At 39.3% G+C, this 23968-nt stretch overlaps 2 protein-coding genes and 1 non-coding gene across 7 annotated transcripts in view; 1 reads left to right on the top strand and 2 right to left on the bottom strand.

Moving 5' to 3' along the window:
• The window catches only part of LOC137209365 (zinc finger protein 585A-like), a 77448-nt gene that overhangs the window by 8694 nt on the left and 44786 nt on the right, over nucleotides 1–23968 (bottom strand). For 2 of the 5 annotated variants that reach the window (XR_010936010.1, XR_010936006.1), the window contains one exon: nucleotides 4387–4420. The exons of 2 other annotated variants lie outside the window; for them this stretch is intronic. The gene's annotated coding sequence lies outside the window, so the exon portion shown is untranslated. Of the gene's footprint in view, nucleotides 1–4386; nucleotides 4421–6146; nucleotides 7339–23968 lie in introns of those variants that run through there. One more of the 5 variants, XR_010936008.1, reaches the window with a different exon arrangement.
• On the top strand, nucleotides 72–20067 carry ZNF25 (zinc finger protein 25). Its single transcript, XM_067710986.1, has 6 exons — nucleotides 72–227; nucleotides 2503–2616; nucleotides 13524–13650; nucleotides 13948–14043; nucleotides 16063–16126; nucleotides 16619–20067. The coding sequence occupies exons 2-6, from the start codon at nucleotides 2602–2604 to the stop codon at nucleotides 17700–17702; spliced, it is 1386 nt and encodes a 461-aa protein (XP_067567087.1). The 5' UTR covers nucleotides 72–227; nucleotides 2503–2601; the 3' UTR covers nucleotides 17703–20067.
• TRNAG-CCC (transfer RNA glycine (anticodon CCC)) lies at nucleotides 20261–20333 on the bottom strand. Its single transcript has one exon. It is a non-coding gene; the product is annotated as a tRNA-Gly (tRNA).

The following is a 23968-nucleotide window of genomic DNA, read 5'->3' as shown; positions in this document are numbered from 1 at the left end:
TGACGTCATCCGAAGTGGAGGCGCCGGGAGGCTCCCGGGACGCGCAGTGCCTGCGTGGGGCGCGGGAGTGTTCCGCGCATGAGCAATTCCACCTCCCCTCAGCAGCCGCCATTCTCCGTCTCGCTCCCCGGCGGGGAGAGGACTCAGGCGCCTCCAGTCCGCTCGGCGCCGCGGAGGGCGGGGCCTGGAACCTGCGCGGGCCGGGAGCTGAGGCCGAGCCCCTGCAGGTGTGTCGGAGGCTTCGGTGCGGGCGCTAGGCCGGGGGCGGGGGGAAGCCGGTCTCCACGGCCGCGCCGAGTCGGAGACCCTGGCAGCCGCCGCCCCCCACCCCCACTCTGAGCGCCGGACTGGCCTCCGAGGAGGACTGGGGAAGAGGCCAGGCAGGGGGCCTGGCGGGGAGGCTGGCTGTCCGCAGTGCGGTTCCTCCCCAGAAGCCTTGTTTCTCGACCTGCGTGAAAGGGGCGGCTAGAGGAGGCCTGGGGCGCCGGGCTTATAGCGGGACGTACGCGCGCGAGAACAGCCGTTTGTGACGTGGATGCCAAACCCGTCACGTCGGCGCTGGCGCGTGGGCGGCGCAGGCTGTTGGAGACGTGGGTTGTAAAGCCTGAGGGGCCCGGGCTTAAGGCCAGCGCCCGCCGGTAAATGGGCAGGTTAATCTGGGTACGACTCGGATACTCATCTGTAAAATTATAATAGCCTTTAGGGTCGTTTTTTGTATTGAATAGGGTAGTGTATATAAAGTACGTTAAGGATTCAATAAAGGTGAGCTGCTTTTCTCATTAAAAGGTATGCTGTTCTTTTCACTATTGGCTCATTTAATCATCTTAATCATCATAACCATCCTTTGAATCCGTATTTACCACCTCCATTTTAATAAATACAAGTACCGAAGGTTCAGAGAGATAACTGGCTTAGCCATCATTAGCAGGGATTTGTTTTACTCTGTATCTCATGCTGTTTTCCACCCTAAAATCCACAGGCTTGGGTTGTATTTAATCCAGTGATTGTCCCTGAGCACCACCAGAGTAGAGTGTAGTGGACCTAATCGTACAATGTAGTATTCTATTTTCAAAAATTGAGGCTTCCTTAAAACTCCTGTGTAAAAGGTTAATTAAGGCCCTTCCTGCATTCTTTAACCTGTCTCGATACCCAGACGACTGTTACACATGTGAATTTAAACCATAGTTGAAACCCTGAATTTTAAGTTTTACTGGAGAAGCTGAGAATCCTATCCAGGCCAGAGGGGAAATGGGACAGACTTTTTTAAAGATGAAAACAGCGATTTCATCCATGCTCCATATTATGAAGGTGATATCATAATGCCTCTTATTGGATGGTGTATCTAGGCTTTAGTAAGTAGGCATCACGTAAGCACCAGGGAAGTGGTTTCTTCTGCATATGAGAAGGACCTCGGCATTTGGCACCTTTTGCTCCCCATGTGAAGTGCCTATTTTGGGATTATGGTGCCAAATTGTTATTTTAGAAGTTATATTTGTGTTAGTGTCAACAGTTTAGATGGCCATGTCAGAATTCATCAAGGCCTAATTACATTTTACTCTAGGCCCCAGCCCAGGGTTGGAGGGGCCAGTGAATTCTGGGGTTCTGTTGGATTTGTGGTACTGAATGAAGACTTACAGAATCAGAATAGTACATGATTGTTTAAAATTACCTAATTCCTTCTCATGTTAAAGATAATAGCATAAGTGGGAAGCAGCTACATAGCACAGGGAGATCAGCTCGGTGCTTTGTGACCACCTAGAGGGGTGGGATAGGGAGGGTGGGAGGGAGATACAAGAGGGAAGAGATATGGACATATATGTATATGTATAGCTGATTCACTTTGTTGTACAACAGAAACTAACACACCATTGTAAAGCAATTATACTCCAATAAATATGTTAAAAAAAGATAATAACATAGAAACTAAGATAGTCACTAGGTTTGTTAATAGCAGAGCTTAGCATAGAACTGAAGCCTCCCTGTCACTGTACCATATTTTAGTCAAAATAGGGTTTTTGGAGAAGTGATTCTGGAGAAACTGAAATTTAGAGAGATGAAACATCTTATTTTCGAGAGCTCTGAAGACTTTCTAACCTTGTGGGGTTTATAGTATCAATAGGAAAAATTGTTATGACATGTAACTTAAAAGATTTTCCATATCAATAGATGTTTCTCGTCAACATCATTTGTGATGTCAGCATAGGGTTCCATACTTTGGATATATATTATATACCTTGCTTAACTAATCTGCTATTATTGGACATTTAAGTTTTATATTCTTTTGTGTTATTTAGTAATGGACATATAATTTTCAAAACAGCCAATAGGAAAGAAATGTTTAGATTCAAAAATGTCCCAGATTCATCAAGATTATATGAGAGTCACCAGTGGACAGGTGGGTACTCCTTTCTCATGGTCCTTCCTATTCCTTCTCATGTCTCAAAGAGACATTTTCCCAGAGGTTTATCTTTTACTAAAATGTTGTATGTAAATTTCTCACAGGTGATTCCTGACTGCAAGATAAGGTCTCTTATGACTTCTGTCTTCCAACTTTCCCTGTTCTGACTTCATAGTTTCTATACTTTCCAATAGCAGCAGAAAATGAACAAGTTCCGGGTGAGTCATTTATTTACCTCTTAACTTTATTTCACTTTGTGTGTGTGTGTTTTCAGTGAATTTTATGAAAGAGAGCCCATATATTAAATTAGAAAAGTGGAAATCATTAAAAATCACCTTCAGGGAAAATACTGTTTGAATACAACAGCAGTTCCAAGGTGTAGTCTGGGAGCCCCAAGACCCTTTCCGAGGGTTTGTGAAGTCAAAACATAATACCAGGATGCAAATTGCCTTTTACACTGACGACATTAGCACTGATGGTGTAAAAGCAATAGATTGCTGCCTATCTGGCATACATCAGGATGATGACACCAATGACATTGTCTTCCTCTGCAGTAGTAAAAAAACTGCCACCTTTACTTAAGGATATCTTTGATGAAACAGTAAAAGTTAGTAATGTTATTAAATCTTGACCCTTGAGTACACATCTTTTTAATATTCAGTGGGATGAAATGGCAAGTTCACCTAAAGTACTTTTGCGGCATACTGAAGTATGATGGTTGGTTGTCTTGAGGAAAAGCACTTGTGTGATTGATTTGTGAGCTCACCTAGCCACTTTTTTTCATGGAATATCATTTTTATGTGAAAGAGCAACTGGCAGACAAACTACGGTATTCACATGGTATTCAAACATTTTCTCAACAGTGAGTGATGTGAGCCTGTCATTTCAAGGAAAATAACTTAGTATTTGTTGCTAATATTAAAAGTTGAGCTTTCAAGTGAAAATTAGAATGTTGGAAAACTTGTGAAGTTGACAAGCTGATACTTAAAGACTTTTCTGATGAGATTGGTAAGGATATTAACAAATGTGATTCTTTAATATTAAATAATAAAATGTGTCAACACTTGAGTAATATTTCTTATGTATCTGCTCAGAGGCAAACTCAAGCAGTTTAAGAGGACAGAGTGTTAGAAGTGAGGAACAGGGAATAAGTTGGTTAGGGAATGCCACTCTAAAAGGTAATATTTGAGGAATATCTTGAATTAAATGAGAGACAGCCAGGTAGAAATCTGGAGGAAGAGCATACTACATAGAAGGAATAGCAAATGCATACACCCTGAGGCATGTTCCAGAAACAGTATTTAGGATACTGAAACTAGAGAGAAGTGAACTTGGGGGAGAACAGTAAGAGGTAAGATCTAAGAGGTAGAAGGGAGTAGAATGTATATGACTTTGTAGGCTGTAGAAGACATGAATTTTGATTTTATTGGTTCATTAAATATTTAAAAAATCATACTTTATGCAAGTAATGTACATAATGTATATGTATAATTTAGGGAATACTGATTAAGTAACACCACTGTATCCCATATCTGGCTTAAGCAATGAAAATTACTAGTACTTTTGAAGCCCCTGTATGCCCTTCCTTAATCTCATCCCACCATTACCCAGAGAAAAGGAATCCTGAATTCTGTGGTTACCATTTCTTTGCTTTTTAAACTTAATTTTTAAAAACAAAATAGCATATTTAGCAATTAATTAAATGCCCAGCCCTTTGGTAAGCCCTTGACGTAGTTTATCTTACATAATTCTCACAGCCAACTTTTGAAGTGTTGTTATTATTACTATAACATAAATTTTCAGTGTGGACATTATTATTAATTAGAGATCATAGCCTTTAGGCCTGATGGTGGAAAGAAAGAGACTCTAGAAAAATTTAACCTATTCTATGGTTCTGCTTTGGTCAGTCTTGAACACATTTATACCTTATATATGAAAATTTCCGTATCTGGCATTTGTTCAGGTGTGGCACATGATGTTTTTCTTACCTTATGCTCTGTAATTAACTGCTGAGTGGTCAGTCTGGAACAAAAGAAATAACTAGTGAGCCTTTTTGTTTTTTGAAGTAGTTTTAAGTACAGTCATCACTACCTACTCCTGGAAAAATTTATTTTGTGCAGATAATTGGATTTTTTAAGGCATTTTGGCCAGATTAGAAAGTCTTTTTTATTCCTTCTTGCATCTCTCAAGTTCTGCTGCCATCAATTTCTGCTGTTTGAAAACATCCTTTATAGTTATTGTTTTTATTCTGCTTGCTTGTTGTTTTAGTGAGGGTCTGCTGGTGGAAAATTCTCAGTTTTCTTTATATGAAATATCCACGAAGAGCTTTTTCATTGTGTATAGAAATACTGGTTGACAGTTCTTACCTTTTAAAACACTGAAAAGCATTCATTGTCTTCTACTACTGGTACTATTGAAAATTCACCTGTTAACTTGTCACACCTTTGAAATAAATTTGTGTTTTGGGCTAGCTGCTTTTTAAGATATCTTTTATCCTAGTATGTTTATATCTATATTTCTTTTTATCCTAATTAGATTTACTGTACTTCCCTTGGGTTGAATATTTGAGTATTTTGTGTATTACACTGTATCTCCTTCATTGACTTTGAAGCTTTATTTTTGTGTGTTATTTTGCTTATTGCTGAATCTGGAGATTACAACATGCACCATTAAAATAATGGTGTCTTCAAATACTGTATTCATGAACAGTGTAATAAACTTTTATCAGTATAATTCTCTTACAGCCTCCTCACCCTGTGGTCCTTGTCTTATATCTCACTTATACATATATTTTAACCCCCAATACTTGTTATTTTTGCTTTAAACAGTATTCATCTTTTAAAGAAACGTGTGTGTGTGTGTGTGTGTGTGTGTAAATAAAACTCTTTTGTGTTTATGTACGTATCTGCTTTGGGAGCTCTTTATTCCTTCCTACAGGTCTGGGGTTCTCTCTGATATCCTTTCCCTTCAGCCTAAGCAACTCATTTTATTATTTCATGTATTATTTCAGCACTGATGGTGACAAATTTACTTGGCTGGTCTTTCTGAAAATCTCCATTTCACCTTGGTTTTTGAAGGACATTTTGCCGGATATAGAACTTTATCGAGAGTTTTCTTTGTATCTGCATTTTTAGGATGTCTTTGTCTTCTGGCTTCTGTTGTTTCTGATGAGAAGCTAGTCTTCATCTTACTGTTATCCACCTGAATATAATGTGTTCTTTTCCTCTGTGCTTAAGATTTTCATTTTATCTTTAGTTTTCAATAGTTAGACCATGATGCACACAGGCATGATTTGTTTTGCATTTATCCCTTTTGAAGGATGACGAAGATTTGTGGGTTGTTGCCTTTTTTTTTTTTAACATCTTCATTGGAGTATAATTGCTTTACAATGGTGTGTTAATTTCTGTTGTATAACAAAGTGAATCAGCTATACATAAACATATATCTCCATATCTCTTCCCTCTTGCTTGTCCCTCCCTCCCACCCTCCCTATCCCACCCCTCTAGGTGGTAACAAAGCACCAAGCTGATCTCCCTGTGCTATGCGGCTGCTTCCCACTAGCTATCTATTTTATGTTTGGTAGTGTATATATGTCCATGCCACTCTCTCACTTTGTCCCAGCTTACCCTTCCCCCTCCCCGTATCCTCAAGTCCATTCTCTAGTTGGTCTGCATCTTTATTCCCGTCTTGCTCCTAGGTTCTTCTGACCATTTTTTTCTTTTCTTTTTTTTTAGATTCCATATATATGCGTTAGCATACGGTATTTTTTTTTTTTTCTGACTTACTTCAGTCTGTATGAGAGTCTCTAGGTCCATCCACCTCACTACAAATAACTCAGTTTCGTTCCTTTTTATGGCTGAGTAATATTCCATTGTATATATGTGCCACATCTTCTTTATCCATTCATCTGTTGATGGACACTTAGGTTGCTTCCATGTCCTGGCTGTTGGAAACAGAGCTGCAGTGAACATTTTGGTACATGACTCCTTTTGAATTACGGTTTTCTCAGGGTATATGCCCAGTAGGTTGTTGCCTTTTATCATTTTTTAAAATTCTTGGAACTCACTCTTCAGATAGTTCCTTTGCATCATTCTCTTTTTCTTTCTAAAATCCCAATTACACAGTGTTGAAATATGTACATATTGTCCTAAATGTTCAGATGCTCTGTTCAGTTTGGGTTGTTTTTTGTGTGTGTGTCCTTTAGTTTGGATATTTCTGTTGAGCTGACTGTTTTCAAGTTCATGGCATCCTTCTTTTGCTCTGTCAGTTCTCTTCACTCATAAGTCTGTAGAATCCACTTCTGATATTGTATCATTCAGTTCTAAAAATTCCTGTTTTTTCTTTTGTTTTTCTTTCTCTGCTAAGATTTCGCATCATTTCATTTATATTCTCAATTTTTTTCACTACGTCATTTAGTTTTATTTATTTAGTTTTAGGGTAATTACTTTAAAATCCTTATCTGCTAATCCCAACATCTAGGTTAATCTGTAGGTCTGTTTCAATAGGCTCCTTTCTTCAGTATGAATCAAAATTTTCTACTTCTTTGCATGTCTCCTATTTCTTTATTATTGCTAGACATTATATATAAAAGTACAGTAGGGATTGAAGTAAATAATACCTCCAGAAAAAGTCACGTCCCTTCCTTTGTCTGCTCGCTAAGTCAGATATGTAGCTGAGATGGCCCTGGGCTTTAGCGAGGTACTGTTCACCACCAAGCTTCACATGATTGAGGGCAGTAGCAAGGCTTTCCCTTCAGGGGGCTTGGGTTGTGAACACCACCAGAGCTCCACTGATGTGCTTTTAGCTTAGCCACCAGCTTTTCTTTTGGATGACCGAGGAGTTGCTGCCCTGTAGAGCTTTAAGCACCAGAGACATCTCTTCCTGCCCTGGTGCTCTGCTCCCAGCCTTTGGAGGGTTGTGGCCATGCACTCAGTAAAGGCCTGTGGGGGGAAAATGGTGAGTGTTTGTATTTCAGAGCATCCATATAAATTATGGAGCTTTCCTTTGGTTCCAGAAACTGCTTCCCCAACTTAAAATAAACTGACCACTTTGAGACATTTGATAGGAAGTAAAAAAGTTCTACAGAGGGGGCTTCCCTGGTGGCGCAGTGGTTGAGAGTCCGCCTGCCGATGCAGGGGACAAGGGTTCGTGCCCCGGTCCGGGAGGATCCCATATGCTGCGGAGTGGCTAGGCCCATGAGCCATGGCCGCTGATCCTGTGCGTGCAGAGCCTGTGCGTGCAGAGCCTGTGCTCCGCAACAGGAGAGGCCACAGCAGTGAGAGACCCACATACCACCACCACAACAACAACAAAAAAGTTCTACAAATACTAAGCTTATGTTTGGGGACCTCTTGAATATGAAACTCCCACTCAGTCACCAGGTAGTATCAAAAGGCAAGTTGGTGTTGACTTGCTTTGTGACCAGGGGTCTTAGGGATGCTAATACATCACACAAGACCATAAGCAAACATTAAAAGTTTGTTAAAGGTTGAACCAGTTTCCTCTCTTCCCTACTTGCCCCCAAGAATGAAATAAGTTGTGGTTTTCTGTTGTCTTTTGAAATATTTGTCTCTTCTGAATTTTATCTTTTGTTCACCTTTGGATTCTCAGATCTCTGATTTTAGAAAACACTAGGTTAGAGGCTTGTTCTCGTTAAGGTTAAGATCAACTTCTCCTTTGCTTCTCAGAATTTGTTTCTATTCAGAATTTCTTTCTTTATGCTTATTTTAGAGATGCTGGCTCTGAGCTGCTTTCTGCTCTACATTTTTGCCCTGGCTATGAAATTGGAAAATGCCCTGAAAATGCTAACCAGAGGTATAAGACTCATCATAATTAATTTCACTTTTTTCTTGGATCTTTATCTCTCAAATTCTAGTGCTTAAGTTAATATTTGATGCTTTTGTATAGCTATTTTTAGTGTTTTGTTGTTTTCTTTTATTTATTTTTCTTTTTTAAAATTAAAGTATAGTTGACTTATTTTTAATTGTAGTAAAATACACATAACAAAATTTACCATCATAACCAATTTTAAATGTATAGCTCTGTGGCATTAAGTACATTCACATTGTTGTGCAACCATTACCACCATCCATCTCCAGAACTCTTTTCATCATCCTACACTGAAACTCCGCACAAATTAAACACTAACTCCCCACTCCCCCCATACGTTGGGAACCACCATTCTACTCATTTGTTCCAGCACTAGTTTTTTGAAAAGACTATCCTTAATCCACTGAGTTTCTTTTGAACCTTTGTCAAAATTATATGTGTGGTTCTATTACTAGATACTGTTTTTGTTCCAATGATCTGTGTGTTTATCCTTTTGCTAGTAACACAATTAATATAGCTTTGTGATAAGTCTTGAAATCAGGTAGTGGATTTGCTGATATTTTGTTGAGGATTTTTGTACTTATAACCATGAAAGATATTGGTTGGTAGTCACTATGGTGGTAAATGTTTAATCAGATTTTGGGGACTGGGAGAGAAATCTGGTTTGTACTGTTTACCAATTTCTATGGTATAAATACCCCTGCCAGGGCTAATTTCAAGCTACAAAATGATGTTAATCAATTGCCCAAAATTTGACAATCAGCACTCTTGATCTGGTACAAACAGGTGCAAGCCACCACTGTAGTTTTCTTTTCTGATAATCCTTTTGTTAGGTTTGGGTATCAGGGTAACGTCGGCTTCATAAAATGAGTTGAGAACGGTTCTCTCCTCTTTGTTTTATGGAAGAGATTGCATATAATTGGTATTGTTTCTGCCTTAAATGTTTGGTGCAATTCACCACTGAAATGTTTGGTGGAATTCACCGAGACCTGAAGATTTCTTTGTTAGAAGGTTTTGTTGGTTTAAATGAAGTGAAATTCACATAATATTGACCATTTTAAAACGTACAGTTAGGTGACGTTTAGCACATCCACAATGTTGTGGGACCACTACAACATGATAGTTCCAAAACATTTTTGCCATCCCCAAAGAAAACCCCATTCCCATTAAGCAATCATTACCTAGTCCCTCTCCCTTTAGCCTCTGGCAATTACCAATCTATTTTCCGTCTCTGTGCATTTACTTATTCTGGATATTTCATATAAGTGGAATCATATAATATGTACCTTTTCTATTTGGCTTCTTTCACTTAGCATAATGTTTTCCAAGTTCATTCACCCTATACCATGTAGCAATACTTCATTTTTATGACAAAATAATATTCCATTGTATGTTTATACCACAATTGTTTATCTGTTCATCCACTGATGGGCATTTAGGTGGTTTTCACTTTTTGGCTGTTGTGAATAGTGCCGCTATGAACTTTTGTGTACAAGTATGCTGGGTTGTATGGTATTTGTATGTTTAACTTGCTGAGCAACTGCCAAACTTTTCCACAGCAGCTGTACCGTTTTACATTCCCACAAGCAATATATAAGGGTTACAGTTTCTCCACAACCTCTCCATCACCTGTTATTTTCTGTTGTTTTTTTTTTAAAAAAAAACACACCCATCATAGTAAATATGAAGTGGTATAATTGTGGTTTTGATTTGAATTTCCCCTAAGGACTAATGATGCTGAGCATCTTTTCATGTGCTCATTTGTATAACTTAAAGAAATGTCTGTTCAATTTCTTTGCCCATTTTCTGGCTGGGCTATCTTTTCTGTTATTGAATTGCAAGTATATTTTATATATTCTGGATAATAACACCTTTATCAGATACGCGATTTGCAAATATTATATTACATTCTGTGAGTTGTCGTTTTCCTATTTTGGTAATATCCTATGATGCATACAAGTTATATATATATATATTTATATATATATATAAAATTTCCTTGGCTGCCACGCCACATGGCATGTGGGATCTTAGGTCCCTGACCAGGGATCAAACCTGCGCCCCTTGCATTGGAAGCGTGGATTCTTTACCCCTGGACCGCCAGGGAAGTCCCCATAAAAATTTTAAAGTTTGATAAAGTCAGCTTATTTTTCTTTTACTGCTTGTACTTTTGGTGTCGTATCTAGAATCCATTGCCTAATTCAAGGTAAGGAAATTTATTCCTATGTTTTCTTCTGAGTTTTATAGTTTTAGCTCTTAATATTTAGGTCAGTGATCTATTTCGAGTTAATTTTTTTTTATATGGGGTGAAGTAGAGGTCAGGTTTCGTTCTTACGCATGTGGACATTTGGTTGTCGCAGTGCCATTTGTTGAAGAAACTATTCTTTCTCCATTGAATGGTCTTGTCTTCCTTGTTGAAAATCAGGTGGCCATAGATGTATGGTTTTATTTCTAGACTCTCATTTCTATCCCATTGCACAATATGTCTATCTTTATGCCAATCACACTGTTTTGATACTGTAGCTTTATAGTAAGATTTGAAATAAGTGTGAGTCCTCCAACTTTGTTTCTTTCCCAATTTTGTTTTGGCTATTAGGGACTTCTTGCAATTCCATATGAATTTGCGGATTGGCTTTTCCATTTCTGTGCAGAAGTCATTGGGATTTTATTAGGGATTGGACTGAACTTGTAGATTCCTTGGAGTAGTACTGTCACTTGAACTATATTAAATCTTATAGTCTATGAACATAGAATGTCATTTCTTTTATTTAGGTCTTCTTTAATACTTGAGCAATGTTTTGCAGTTTTCAGTGTATAAGTCTTACACCTCTTTGAGTAAATGTATCCCTAGGTATTTTATTCTTTTTGGTGCTACATTAAATGGAATTGTCTTAATTTCTCTTTTGGATTTTCATTACTGGTATATAGAAACACAACCAATTTTTGTGGGTTGATCTTATAATTCTGCAACATGCCAACTTTGTTTATGAGCTCTATTAGTTTTCGTTTTTGTGGATTCTTTGGGATATTCTATATGTAGATTAATGTAATCTGCAAATAGAGATAGTTTTTTTTTTTTTTTTCCTTTCCAGTTTGGGTGCCTTTATATCCTTTTCTTGTAAAACTGCTCTGGCTAGAACTTCCAGTACAGTGTGGATTAGAAGTGGCAGAAGCAGGCATCCTTGACTTGTTCCTGGTCATAAGGAGAAAGTTTTCAGTCTTTCACTACTGAGTATGCTATTACCTGGGGTAGAGGTGGATTAAAAATGTTGTTTATCATTTTGAGGAATTTCCTTCTATTTCTAGTTTACTGAGTGTTTTTATCATGAAAGAGTGTTGAAGTTTGTCAAACACTTTTTGTGCGTCAATTAAAATGATCTTCTACTTTTTCCCCTTTGCTCTATTACTGTAATTGATTGACTTTTGTATGTTGAACCACTCTTGCATTCCTGGGATAAATCACACAAGGTCATGGTATAGATTATAATCTATTTTTTTTTATTTTGTTGGATTTGATTTACTAGTAATATGTTAAAGGTTTTCGTCTTTATATTCATAAAAGATATTTTAACTCTTTATAGGGTAGAATGCTTATCTCCACTTCATTTAATTCTTTTTCTGAGGTTTTGTCTTGTTCTTTTGTTTGGAACATATTCCTCTGTCTCCTCATTTTGCCTAATCCTCTGTTTTTATTTCCATGCATTTGGTAGGTTGGTTACATTTCTCAATCTTAGAGAAGTAATCGTATGTAGGAGATGTCCTCTGAGGCCCAGCAGTATATTCCCCTCTGATCACCAGAGCTATAAGCTCTACTGGTTCCCTATATGTGGGCTACATGAATCCTTCCTTGTTGTGGGGCCGACTATTGTGGGCACACTGGTAGGCAGGGCTGACCCTCAGCCCTGTTGGATGCCAGGCCCTGCCTCATCCAGTGGCTCCTGGCCCACTGTTGGGAGGGGCTGGGTCCCTGCCTGGCTAGCTGCACGGCCTGTGGGGTGCCTGGAATGGGACCCAACGTGGCTGGCTGCATGGCCTGAAGTGTCCTGGGATTGGTGATGACCCATTGGTGGGCATGGAAGCCTCCAGCACTAATAGGCTAGAGGGAGGACTCCAGAATGGTCCCTATTAGCACCAGTGTCCTCATGGTAGAACAAGCTCCCAAAATGGCTGCTGCCGGTGTCTATGTCTCCAGGGGGAGTTCCAGTTGCCTCCTCCCTCTCCAGGAGGCTCTCCAAGGTCAGCAAGTGGGTCTGAGGTAGGCTCCTTTCAAATTACTCCCTCTGCACTGTGACTTGGAACGTGTCAGATTTTTGCATGCACCCTTTAAGAGTGGAGTCTCTGTTTTCTACAGTCCTCTGGCTCTCAAGCCGCACTGGCCTTCAAAGCCAGACGTTCTGGGGGTTCGTCTTCCTGGTGCAGAACCCTCCAGGCAGGGGAGCCCAATGTGGGGCTCGGACCCCTTACTCCTTGGGGACAACCTCTACAATTTTGGTTATCCTCTTATCTGTGGGTCACCTACATGGGCGTGTGGGTCTTGACTATACTGTGTCTCTTCTCCTCCTACCCATGTCACTGTGGTTCCTTCTTTGTATCTTTAGTTGTGGGGAATATTTTCTGCTACTCTTCAGATAATTTTCAGAGATCGTTGCTCTGTGAATAGTTGTAATTTCAGTGTGCCTGTGGGAGGAGCTCAGCTCAGAGTCTTCCTTCTCCACCATCTTGGCCATCCTTTGTGACCATCTTTCATCTTGTACATACTTCTGTCATAGCAACTGCTATGCATATTGCATTTAAGAATTTAATCTTTGCCTCCCTGTCAGCATGTAAGCTCCTTGATGACAAGAACAGTTGCTTTCGGGGCTTCCCTGGTGGCGTGGTGGTTGGGAGTCTGCCTGCCGATGCAGGGGACACGGGTTCGTGCCCCGGTCCGGGAAGATCCCACATGCCGCAGAGCAGCTGGGCCCGTGAACCATGGCTGCTGAGCCTGCGTGTCCAGAGCCTGTGCTCTGCAACGGGAGAGGCCACAACGGTGAGAGGCCCACGTACCACAAAAAAAAAAAAAAAAAAAAAAAAAGTTGCTTTCATTCATCTCTGTATCTCTGGCAGAGTTCCAGGCATGGAGTGATATCTGAGTAAATATATACTGAACAAATATTTTATATATGTATAAAGCAGGGTGGCAGTATATCTAACTCTCCAGAATAAATACTATAGTTAGCACATTAACAGTTCACATGTCTTTTAGATGGTACTGTATTTTGATCGCTTCAGTTTTAACTGAAATACGTTGTTTCAGGGACCAGTAACATTCAAGGATGTTACTGTGGAATTCACCCAGGAGGAGTGGCAGTTGCTGGATGCTGCTCAGAGGACCCTGTATAGGGAAGTGATGCAGGAGAACTATCGTCACCTCATCTCAGTGGGTGAGGAAATCTTCCCCATCTGTAATCCCAGTAGTTTGCATTTCCTTTCTCAGTTACTGGAATTTGTTAAGTCCCCTATAGGGTTGAATATTAGCTTTGTTTTAGGGGTCAAAGTTGATGAATCCATTTTGGGTACCAGAAAAATATGTGTGTCCCCATGCACTCCACTGATACAATCTAAATTTGCCAAGCCTATGTGGAACCTTCCTTGTTCTGCTCCTAAACTGCACTTCTTTATCCTTCAGAGTTGTGTATTCCAAGCAATTTGTATTGTTTTCTTTATCTTTCTGTTAATAGGTTATTGTGTGAATAAGCCAAATGCCGTCTTCAAGTTGAAGCAAGGAAAAGAGCCATGGATATTAGAAGTAGAATTTCCACGTCAAAAGTACCCTGGTAAGTTAGAAATTATAACCTGTGAGGAGGTTGGTGCCTTTGACTTTTGAAATTTTTTTTTTCAGGAATCTCTTTTTTAAATGCCCTGTACTTTTGGAAATGATTGAGGATACTTGATCTGCATATGTAAGCAACATAAATCACAATTCCAGTTTTCGTTCTCCATCTAAATTCCCTCTTTTGCTTGACATTTTTAAAATAGATTTACTTCTCTTCCCTATATACTAACTTTGACTTAAACTTTCATTTTGTCTTTTTTCTAGAATTCCCAGTTACTCCTTGCCATTAAAGTATGCAACTATAATCTTAAAATCTGTCTTATAAATTTTGTCATGCCATTTTCCTCCTTTCATTAACAACAAAATGCCTTAGTTTTTCCAGCACCCATTTTAATTTCCTATTCTCTCTTTAAACTCTGAAATCAGTTTACAAATCATTATGCCTTTCATCGGTTATATTATTTTGGAGTTGATACAAAATACACCTAATTTTCTGTCAAGAACTAGTCTGGCGCTTTATTGCCTACTGCATCTTATTATTTATTTATGTATTTACTTTTGGCTGTGTTGGGTCTTGGTTGCTGCACGTGGGCTTTCTCTAGTTGCAGCGAGCGGGGGCTACTCTTGGTTGCAGTGCACAGGCTTCTCATTGTGGTGGCTTCTCTTGTTGCGGAGCACAGGCTTCTAGGTGTGCAGGCTTCAGTAGTTGTGGTTCACGGGCTCTAGAGCGCAGGCTTGGTAGTTGTGGTGCACAGGCTTAGTTGCTCCGTGGCATGTGGGATCTTCCCAGACCAGGGCTCGAACCTGTGTTCCCTGCATTGGCAGGCGGATTCTTAACCACTGGGCCACCAGGGAAGCCCTGATTCTTATTTTTCCTTGTGGCCCCAAAACACATGCTAATTTTCATTTCATCTGCTCTCTTAAATGTCTTTCATATGTAAGATCTTATTTCATGAGTATCCAAGTTAACCTTGCACATGTCCTTATCAAACAACTTTTTTTATGTTTTCCCCACAAATGCCATGAAATTCTAACCCCAAGCTTCTGCTCATAATCTTTCACTTTCTTCAAGCATTTAAAGATGAATAAATATGAAGGTCCATAAAGATTTAGAACAATGTTGAATAATTACTCTTTAAAGATCAGGTAGCAAATTGAAGCAGATATGTGGGAGCTAAGATGTGAAAGCAGAATAAAACTAGTGTTGAGTCATAGGTAACTCTCTTTTGGAGATGCAGTATTTGGTGGTCAGCATTGAAAATCTCTGGTGCTACAACTGGGAATTCATTCTGTTATAAGGATGGCTTGCACTCTGCTTTTCTTTAATCTTTCCTTTTGGATGTATGTGTTTCTGGGTCTTCTGAACCAGCAAAAATTAAGCCAACTAGACAGAGCGGAATTTTCCTCTAAACATTAGGAAATGGATGTTTTGAGAAAGTCACTTTAGTGTTGACATCGAGATTGTTGTATTATGGGTAAAGAGAAATAAAGTGGAAGTTTATAGTCTACTGATTACTAGGAATCCTAACACAGTAAACTAGGTTTGAGTGGGTAAAGACAGATACTTTAGCTCCTTCATCCAGTTTAATCTTTCCTCTGATATTTCCAGTGAACACAGTTGTCTACTAATTTTTATTTTCACCCTACTTACTATTCATTGTCCTTAATGGACTCACAGCATTCTCTGTGTCTCACATTCCTGTTCAGCAGCACTTTGAATGTCCTTTGTTCTCTGCTCCCTATTCTTTGTTTTTTTTTTTTTTTTTGGCTTAACCTTCTCCAGGTTTTTAAGATCATATTTGTAGTGTCAAAGATACTTGGGTTTATAACCAGGTCCCTTCCCCTCTGCTATAGCAGTTTTTAGTGTTATTTATGTTTCTTCTAAACCACTGAGATAGAGGAAGTTTGCACTTGAGAGTTCCTTCATTTGAGGATATTGGCCTGAAGCCTAAGAATCCACCCTATGACCATAATAATGTGTTAAGATTTATACGGTATTAAATTTTGGATTCCTTTGTAGAAGACCTATGGAATACTCATGACCAAGGAGCAAGATACCAGGAAAGCCAAGCTAAAAATTCAAGGCAAGTTCAAGAATTCAATTTTGAGATTAGAAGCTTCGTAAGAAAGGGTCTTGATGGGGGTACTAGAAGTGAGAGAGCACTAGTTAATAATAAATGTGAAAAAACTAACACTGGAGAAAATTCCAAAGAACATAATCCAAATGGGAAAGCCTTGTTTCATAATAGAGACCTTGTTTATAATTCAAGATCAGGAGATTACAACTTTGCAACAGTCTTTTGATTCTTCTTACTTACACGATAAGGGAGGCTTTATTACACAAAGTGGAGTTCAGGCAGTTAAGAGACCTATAATGCAAGTGAAATTCCTTCTACCAAATGTTAAGCCATAATGTATTTCAACATAGAATATTCACAATGGAGAAGCCCTATGAATCTAATGAATATTGGAAAAATCTCTAGAAATTGGTTCTCAGAGTTACTTGGAAAATATACACAGCAGACCAAAAAAAAAAAAATCCGTATACATTAATGAATCTGGAAATTTCTCTTTAGGAATGGAGAACTCACAAAACATCAGAAAACTCATACCAATGAGAAATCCTATAAATGCAATGAATGTGGAAAGTCCTTCTGCCAGAAGTCTGTCCTCATAATACATGAGCATACTCATTCAAAGGACAAACCCAGTGAATGCGGGAAATCTGTCTCTCGGAATGGAGACCTCACAAGACAACAGAAAACTCCTACCAGAGAGAAGACCTATGAATGTAAAGAATGTAAGAAAACTTTCTACCACCTGTCATCTCTCAGTAGACATTTGAGAACTCATGCAGGAGAGAAACCCTATGAATGTAATCAGTGTGAGAAATCCTTCTACCAGAAGCCACACCTCATGGAACATCAGAAAACACACACAGGAGAGAAACCCTATGAATGTACTGAATGTGGGAAGTTCTTCTACGTTAAGGCATACCTCATGGTACATCAGAAAACACACACAGGGGAGAAACCATATGAATGTAAGGAATGTAGGAAATCCTTTTCCCAGAAATCACACCTCACAGTACATCAGAGAACACATACAGGGGAGAAACCCTATAAATGTAAGGAATGTGGGAAATTCTTCTCTAGAAATTCACACCTCAAAACTCATCAGAGAACTCACACGGGAGAGAAACCCTATGAATGTAGGGAATGTGGGAAATGCTTCTACCAGAAGTCAGCCCTAACAGTACATCAGCGAACTCACACAGGGGAGAAACCCTTTGAATGTAATAAATGTGGAAAAAACTTTTACTATAAATCAGACCTCACTAAACATCAGAGAAAACACACAGGGGAGAAGCCCTATGAATGTAATGAATGTGGTAAATCTTTCTCTGTGAATTCAGTCCTCAGATTACATCAAAGGACACACACAGGAGAAAAACCCTATGAATGTAAAGAATGTGGGAAATCCTTCTCTCAGAAATCACACTTTGTCATACATCAGAGAAAACACACAGGAGAGAAACCCTATGAATGTCAGGAGTGTAAGGAAACTTTTTTCCAGAAATCAAAACTCACTGCACATCAGAAGACACACACAAAGGGAAAAGCTTATAAAGAGTATAAATTGGGAAGTTCTTCTGTCTGAATTTATCCTTCAGAATAATCAGATAATTAACATGAGACAAAAACCTTATGAAATATCAGTATGGGAAAATTTCAGCCACAGTCTTTCATCATGGAGAGAAAGTCTGTAAATATTTTAGGGAGAAATTTTTATCATATTTCAGACTTTTACTAAGTATCAGACAACTTAGATGGTAGAAACACTACAAATTGTAAAACATGAGGGAAACCTCTCTTTCAGAAGTCATACTTTATTGTACAGCATAGAAACCATATGAGAGAAATCCTGTAAGTAAGTGAATGTAAGGAAATTTCTGTCACGGTAGCCATCATTTAGACATCCAAAAGCTCACATGAGTGAGATTCCTATCAGTATCCTGACCATTCAGAAATCTTTTTATATCAGTTGGACTTAGAATACTGTAAAAGAGGATAATCACAAAGACTGAAACACATATGGAAGGCTTTATCAAGAAATGATGTTTTGGTGAATGTCAGATCAGTGATAAAGTATAGAACCTTTATAAGTATTTAAATATATGAAAGCTTTTTAACAAAAATTCCAAGAGAATCTGTACCTAGGGTAACACTTTTACTAGAAGCCATGTTGCAGAAATCTGATTACAAAGTTGTTGTTTTTCTTTTAAAGAAACCTGCAAATATCTAGATATATGGAGCTTCTTAAAAAGCACAAATAAATTGAATAACCAGGTGACATCATTAAACACATGTGAAGAGTCCTGTAGTATGTAGGATTTATGTGTGAATGTCAGTGTGCTACAGAATACAGATTGTGGATGTTTGATGTGCATGTGGACCCATCCATAACTGTACATAGGGAAATATGTAGCCTTATTTAGTTCAGTAACTTTTTTTTTTTTGCGGTACACGGGCCTCTCACTGCTGTGGCCTCTCCCGTTGCGGAGCACAAGGCTCTGGACGTGCAGGCACCGCGGCCATGGCTCACATGCCTAGCCGCTCCGCAGCATGTGGGATCTTCCCGGACCGGGGCACGAACCCGTGTCCCCTGCATCGGCAGGCGGACTCTCAACCACTGCGCCACCAGGGAAGCCCTTAGTTCAGTAACTTTTATGTATATGAAGATATTAAGTCTCAGCAGTGACTCTTGTTAATAAGAATGTGTATTTAAGTGTAATACTCTTAAAATTATAATGTATCTTTTCCTCCTATTTCTGAATGGATTTGGATTTTACTGAACTAATCTTTCAGAAAGAAGCTAAAAATGTTTTTGTAAATTTTTCAACTCATGGTCAGCCAAATTTTACATTAGGGATACATTTATTTATAGGAAAAACCTAAGTTCATTTTAAAAAACAGCTGAAAACACCCTACACAATAAAAAAAATGCTATGTAAAGAAACGTCTGTCTTAGTGTTGTTTTAGCAGATTGCAGAGCTGTCTGAATTTGTATTTTGTATTAGAGTCCTAAACATTCTTCACTACCTTTTTCTTCCTGGTAGAAGCAACGTGATATAGAGGTTAAGAGTGTGGACTCTGGACTCCTACTGCCCAGGCTCAGTTTCCAGCATGAAGCATGCACTTAACCTCTCTGTGCCTCAGTTTCCTTTTCTATAAAAAAAAGTGAAAATGTGTTAGGATTGTTGTGAGGTGTAAAAAGTTAATATTTTTAAAGCACTTAGAATAGTGTCTGAGACACAGGAAGAGCTATATGTTAGATACTATCATCGTTATAATTTGTATTTCTTGAAGTATTTTGCAAAATAAATAAAAGGTTGACTACCAGCATTCATCCCTCATTTCATTGCTGTAGTGCCTTGGTTTGGTTTGGTTGTACATTTTTCCACAAGTGATTCAGATCTGGCCCACCGCCTGCAACCTAAGAATGGTTTTACATTTCTGAATGGTAGAAAAATTAAAGAATATCTTGTGACATGTGAAAATTATATGATATTCAAACTTAAGTGTCTATAAATACAAATTTTATTACAACACTAATACAAAAAGCAAAAAAAATTTGTACCTGTTTTGCCTGTGGCTGCCTTCACATTACAGTAGCAGAGGTGAGTGTTATGCCTCACATGCCTAAGATGAGCCTAAGATAGCTACCATCTGGTGCTTTACAAATTTAAGTTTTCTTAGAGCTGAAAACATCACAGCCAATGTAAAGGTATACTTTTATATACGGTATGTTTCAGAAATGATGCATATAGCAATCTGTGGGTAGGTGGGGGTTTTTCCAATATATTATGTGCATTATATTTATATGTTACAAGACTAAGCATTAGAATTTATTTTCAAATGTGTTTTACCTGCTGGACTGTTGTAACATCAAAGCAAATTTCCTGATGGAATGTAGCAGTAAATTATGAAATAAACATTGTCTAAATTAAATTAATTGATCCCTACTCACAGTATTCCTGTATTTTCTTCCATGTCAGTGGCCAGTTTTCCCTGTATCATTTAAAAATATATATTTATTTATTTTGGCTGAGCCAAAATAAGCCAGGTCTTAGTTGTGGCATGCGGACTTCTTAGTTGTGGCACACAGACTTCTTAGTCGCAGCATGCAGACTCTTAGTTGTGGCATGCGGGATCTAGTTCCCCGACCAGGGATCGAACCTGGGCCCCCTGCATTGGGAGTGCAGAGTCTTACCTACTGGACCACCAGGGAAGTCCCCCTGTATCATTTTTTAATTTTCTCACTATCTCATAATAAAGTACATCTTTATGTCATACTTAACTAATGCAACCCAATAACAAAAGCAAAATAGAATACCCAACTCCACCAGCTACATTACTAGGAAAATTATTTTATTGCCCACGCTTCATAGAATTGTTAAATGCTGCTCCAATCTAAATTCTGCCATCTTGGACCAATGCAGCCTGTGGTGGGGGCCTTGGAGGGCAGGGGACCCAGCCTGGGAGACCAGCAGGCTTCCTGGGCCTGAGTGGGCAGAGCAAATGCCTTTTGCTGCTGCTCTCCTGCTCCTCTGGTCCTGAAGGGCCCCTCCTGCCTGCCTCTCCTGTTCTCCCCCGGCCTCCTTCCTATGCCCCCAGGATCAACACGGCCCGGAGGGGGCCTCTGGGGGCACAGGACCTGGCCTGAGAGCAGGGCAGACTTCCCTGGCCGGCTGGGCAGGGGAAATGCTCAGTGTGCTCCCCACTGATCTGAGCCCCAGAGGGTCCCTCCAGGTGTGGGAACCCCTCCCCCTTCTCAGCCACCCCTCAGGGGTGCCAGTCCTGTCAGGCCTCCACTTCTCCACATCCCCCAGTCCCCACACATCCTACTGGTTCACTTGGGGTTCCTCACATCTCCTTGGGCATTGAGGTCCCCTACCAGCATCTGGCAGGCACTGGTGGTGTGGGGAGACATTAACTCTGAGTCCTCCCATACCGCCATCTTGACTCTGCCTTGGGGGCATAAGAAGGAAGCCAGGACGAGAACAGGAGACACAGGCGGGTGGGGCCTTCCAGGACTGGAGTGGGAGAAGGAGCGGAGGATGTCTGCCCCGCACACTTGGGCCCAGGAAGCCTGCTGGACTCCGAGGCAGGGTCCCCCACCCTCTGAGAGCAGGGGCACGCCTGGGCTCCTTCTGTTCCGCTGAGCTTAAACCCCACCCCCACACACACCCCAGGGCCTTTTCTAGCCCTGTGTCTCCTAAGCATAAACCCTGCCCACCACCCAAACACCACCACTGATTAGGCCAGGCCCTCCACAGCCAAGGCCTTTTCCACCTTTTTGTTGTTGTTGTTCTCCTCTCTTTTACTATTGTGGTTTTACCTTCCAGTTGTTGTTTCATCTATATTTCTATTTTTATATTCTAATATATCTGTTAGTTTCCCAGTCTAATTTTATATTTTACTCTTTGTTACTGTTCTTTTTTTTTTTTTTTTTTGGCCTCCCCATGTGGCTTGCAGGACCTTGGTTCACAAGCTTGTGGTCGGGCCAAGCTGCTGCAGTGGGAGCTCCAAGTCCAAACCACTGGACAAATAGAGAACCTCAGACTCCAGGGGATATTCACTGGAGTGATGTCTCCTGGAGGTCCTCATCTCAGCACCAAGACCCAGCTTTACCCAACGGCCTACAAACTCTGTTGGAAGCCTCAGGTCAAAGAACCAGTAAGACAGAAACACAATCCCACACACCAAAAAAAAAAAAAAAAAAAAAAAGACATGGCAAAAAAAAAATGTTACAGATGAAGAAGCAAGGTAAAAACCTGCAACACCAAATAAATAAAGAGGAACTGGGCAATCGACCTGAAAAAGAATTCAGAGTAATGATACTAAAGATGATCCAGAATTTTGGAAATAGAATGGAGGCACAGATTGAGAAAATACAAAAAATGTTTAACAAAGATCTAGAAGAACTAAAAAACAACAAACAGAGATGAACAACACAATAACTGAAATGAAAAATACAACAGAAGGAATCAATAACAGTAACTGAAGCAGAAGAATGAACAAGTGAGCTGGAAGACAAAATGGTGGAAATAACTGCTGAGGAGCAGAATAAAAAAAAAAAGAATGAAAAGAATTGAAGACAATCTCAGAGACCTCTGGGACAACACTATACACACCAACATTTGAATTATAGGGGTCCCAGAAGAAGAAGAGAAAAAGAAAGGGTCTGAGAAAATATTTGAAGAGATTATAGTGGAAAACTTCCCTAACATGGGAAAGGAAATAGTCACCCAAGTCCAGGAAGTGCAGAGAGTCCCATACAGGATAAACCCTAGAAGAAACACACCAAGACACATATTAACCAAACTAACCAATATTAAATTCAAAGAAAAAATATTAAAAGAAGCAAGGGAAAAACAAAAAATAACATAAAAAGGAATCCCCATAAGGTTATCAGCTGATTTTTCAGCAGAAACTCTGCAGGTCAGAAGGGAGTGGCAGGATAAACTTAAAGTGATGAAAGAGAAAAACGTACAACCAAGATTACTCTACCCAGCAAGCATCTCATTCAGATTTGACAGAGAAATGAAAAGCTTTTCAGACAAGCAAAAGCTAAGAGAATTCAGCCCCACCAAACCAGCTTTACAACAAATGCTAAAGAAACTTCTCTCGGCGGGAAACACAAGAGAAGAAAAAGATCCACAAAAACAAACCCAGAACAATTAAGAAAATGGTAATAGGAACATACATATCGATAATAACCTTGAGTGTAACTGGATTAAATGTCCCAACCAAAAGACACAGGCTGGCTGAATGGATACAAAAACAAGACCCATATATATGCTGTCTACAAGAGATCCACTTCAGATCTAGGGACACATACAGAATGAAAGTGGAGGGATGGAAAAAGATATTCCATGCAAATGGAAATCAAAAGAAAGCTGGAGTAGCAATACTCATATTAGACAAAATAGAATTTAAAATAAAGACTGTTACAAGAGATAAGGAAGGACACTGCATAATGATCAAGGGATCAATCCAAGAAGAAGATATAACAATTATAAATGTTTATGCACCCAACACAGGAGCACCTTAATAAATAAGGCAAATGCTAACAACCATGAAAGGGGAAATCGACAGTAACACAATAATAGTAGGGGACTTTAACACCCCACTTACCCAATGGACAGGTCATCCAAATAGAAAATAAATAAGGAAACACAAGGATTAAATAACACAATAAACCACATAGATTTAATTGATATTTATAGAACATTCCACCCGAAAGTGGCAGAATACACTTTCTTCTCAAGTGCACACTGAACATTCTCCAGGATAGATCACATCTTGGTCACAAATCAAGCCTTGGAAAATTTAAGAAAATTGAAATCGTATCAAGCATCTTTTCTGACCACAATGCTATGAAATTGGAAATCAATTACAGGAAAAAACTGTAAAACACACAAATACATGGAGGCTAAACAGTGTGCTACTAAATAACCAAGAGATCACTGAAGAAATCAAAGAAGAAATAAAAAAATACATAAAAACAAATAACAAAAACACGATAACCCAAAACCTATGGGATGCAGCAAAAGCAGTTCTAAGAGGGAAGTCTATAGCAACTCAATCTCACCTCAAGAAACGAAAATCTCAAATAAACAATCTAACCTTACACCTAAAGCAACTAGAGAAAGAAGAACAAAGAAAACCCAAAGTCAGTAGAAGGAAAGAAATCATAAAGATCAGAGCAGAAATAAATGAAACAGAAATGAAGAAAACAATAGCAAAGTTCAATAAAACTAAAAGCTGGTTCTTTGAGAAGATAAACAAAATTGACAAACCCTTAGCCAGACTCATCAAGAAAAAAAGGGAGAGGACACAAATCAACAAAATCAGAAATGA

This window comes from Pseudorca crassidens, chromosome 16 (genome assembly GCF_039906515.1).
Source record: "Pseudorca crassidens isolate mPseCra1 chromosome 16, mPseCra1.hap1, whole genome shotgun sequence".
Lineage (NCBI taxonomy): Eukaryota > Metazoa > Chordata > Mammalia > Artiodactyla > Delphinidae > Pseudorca > Pseudorca crassidens.
This window is presented reverse-complemented; position numbering and strand designations above follow the sequence as displayed.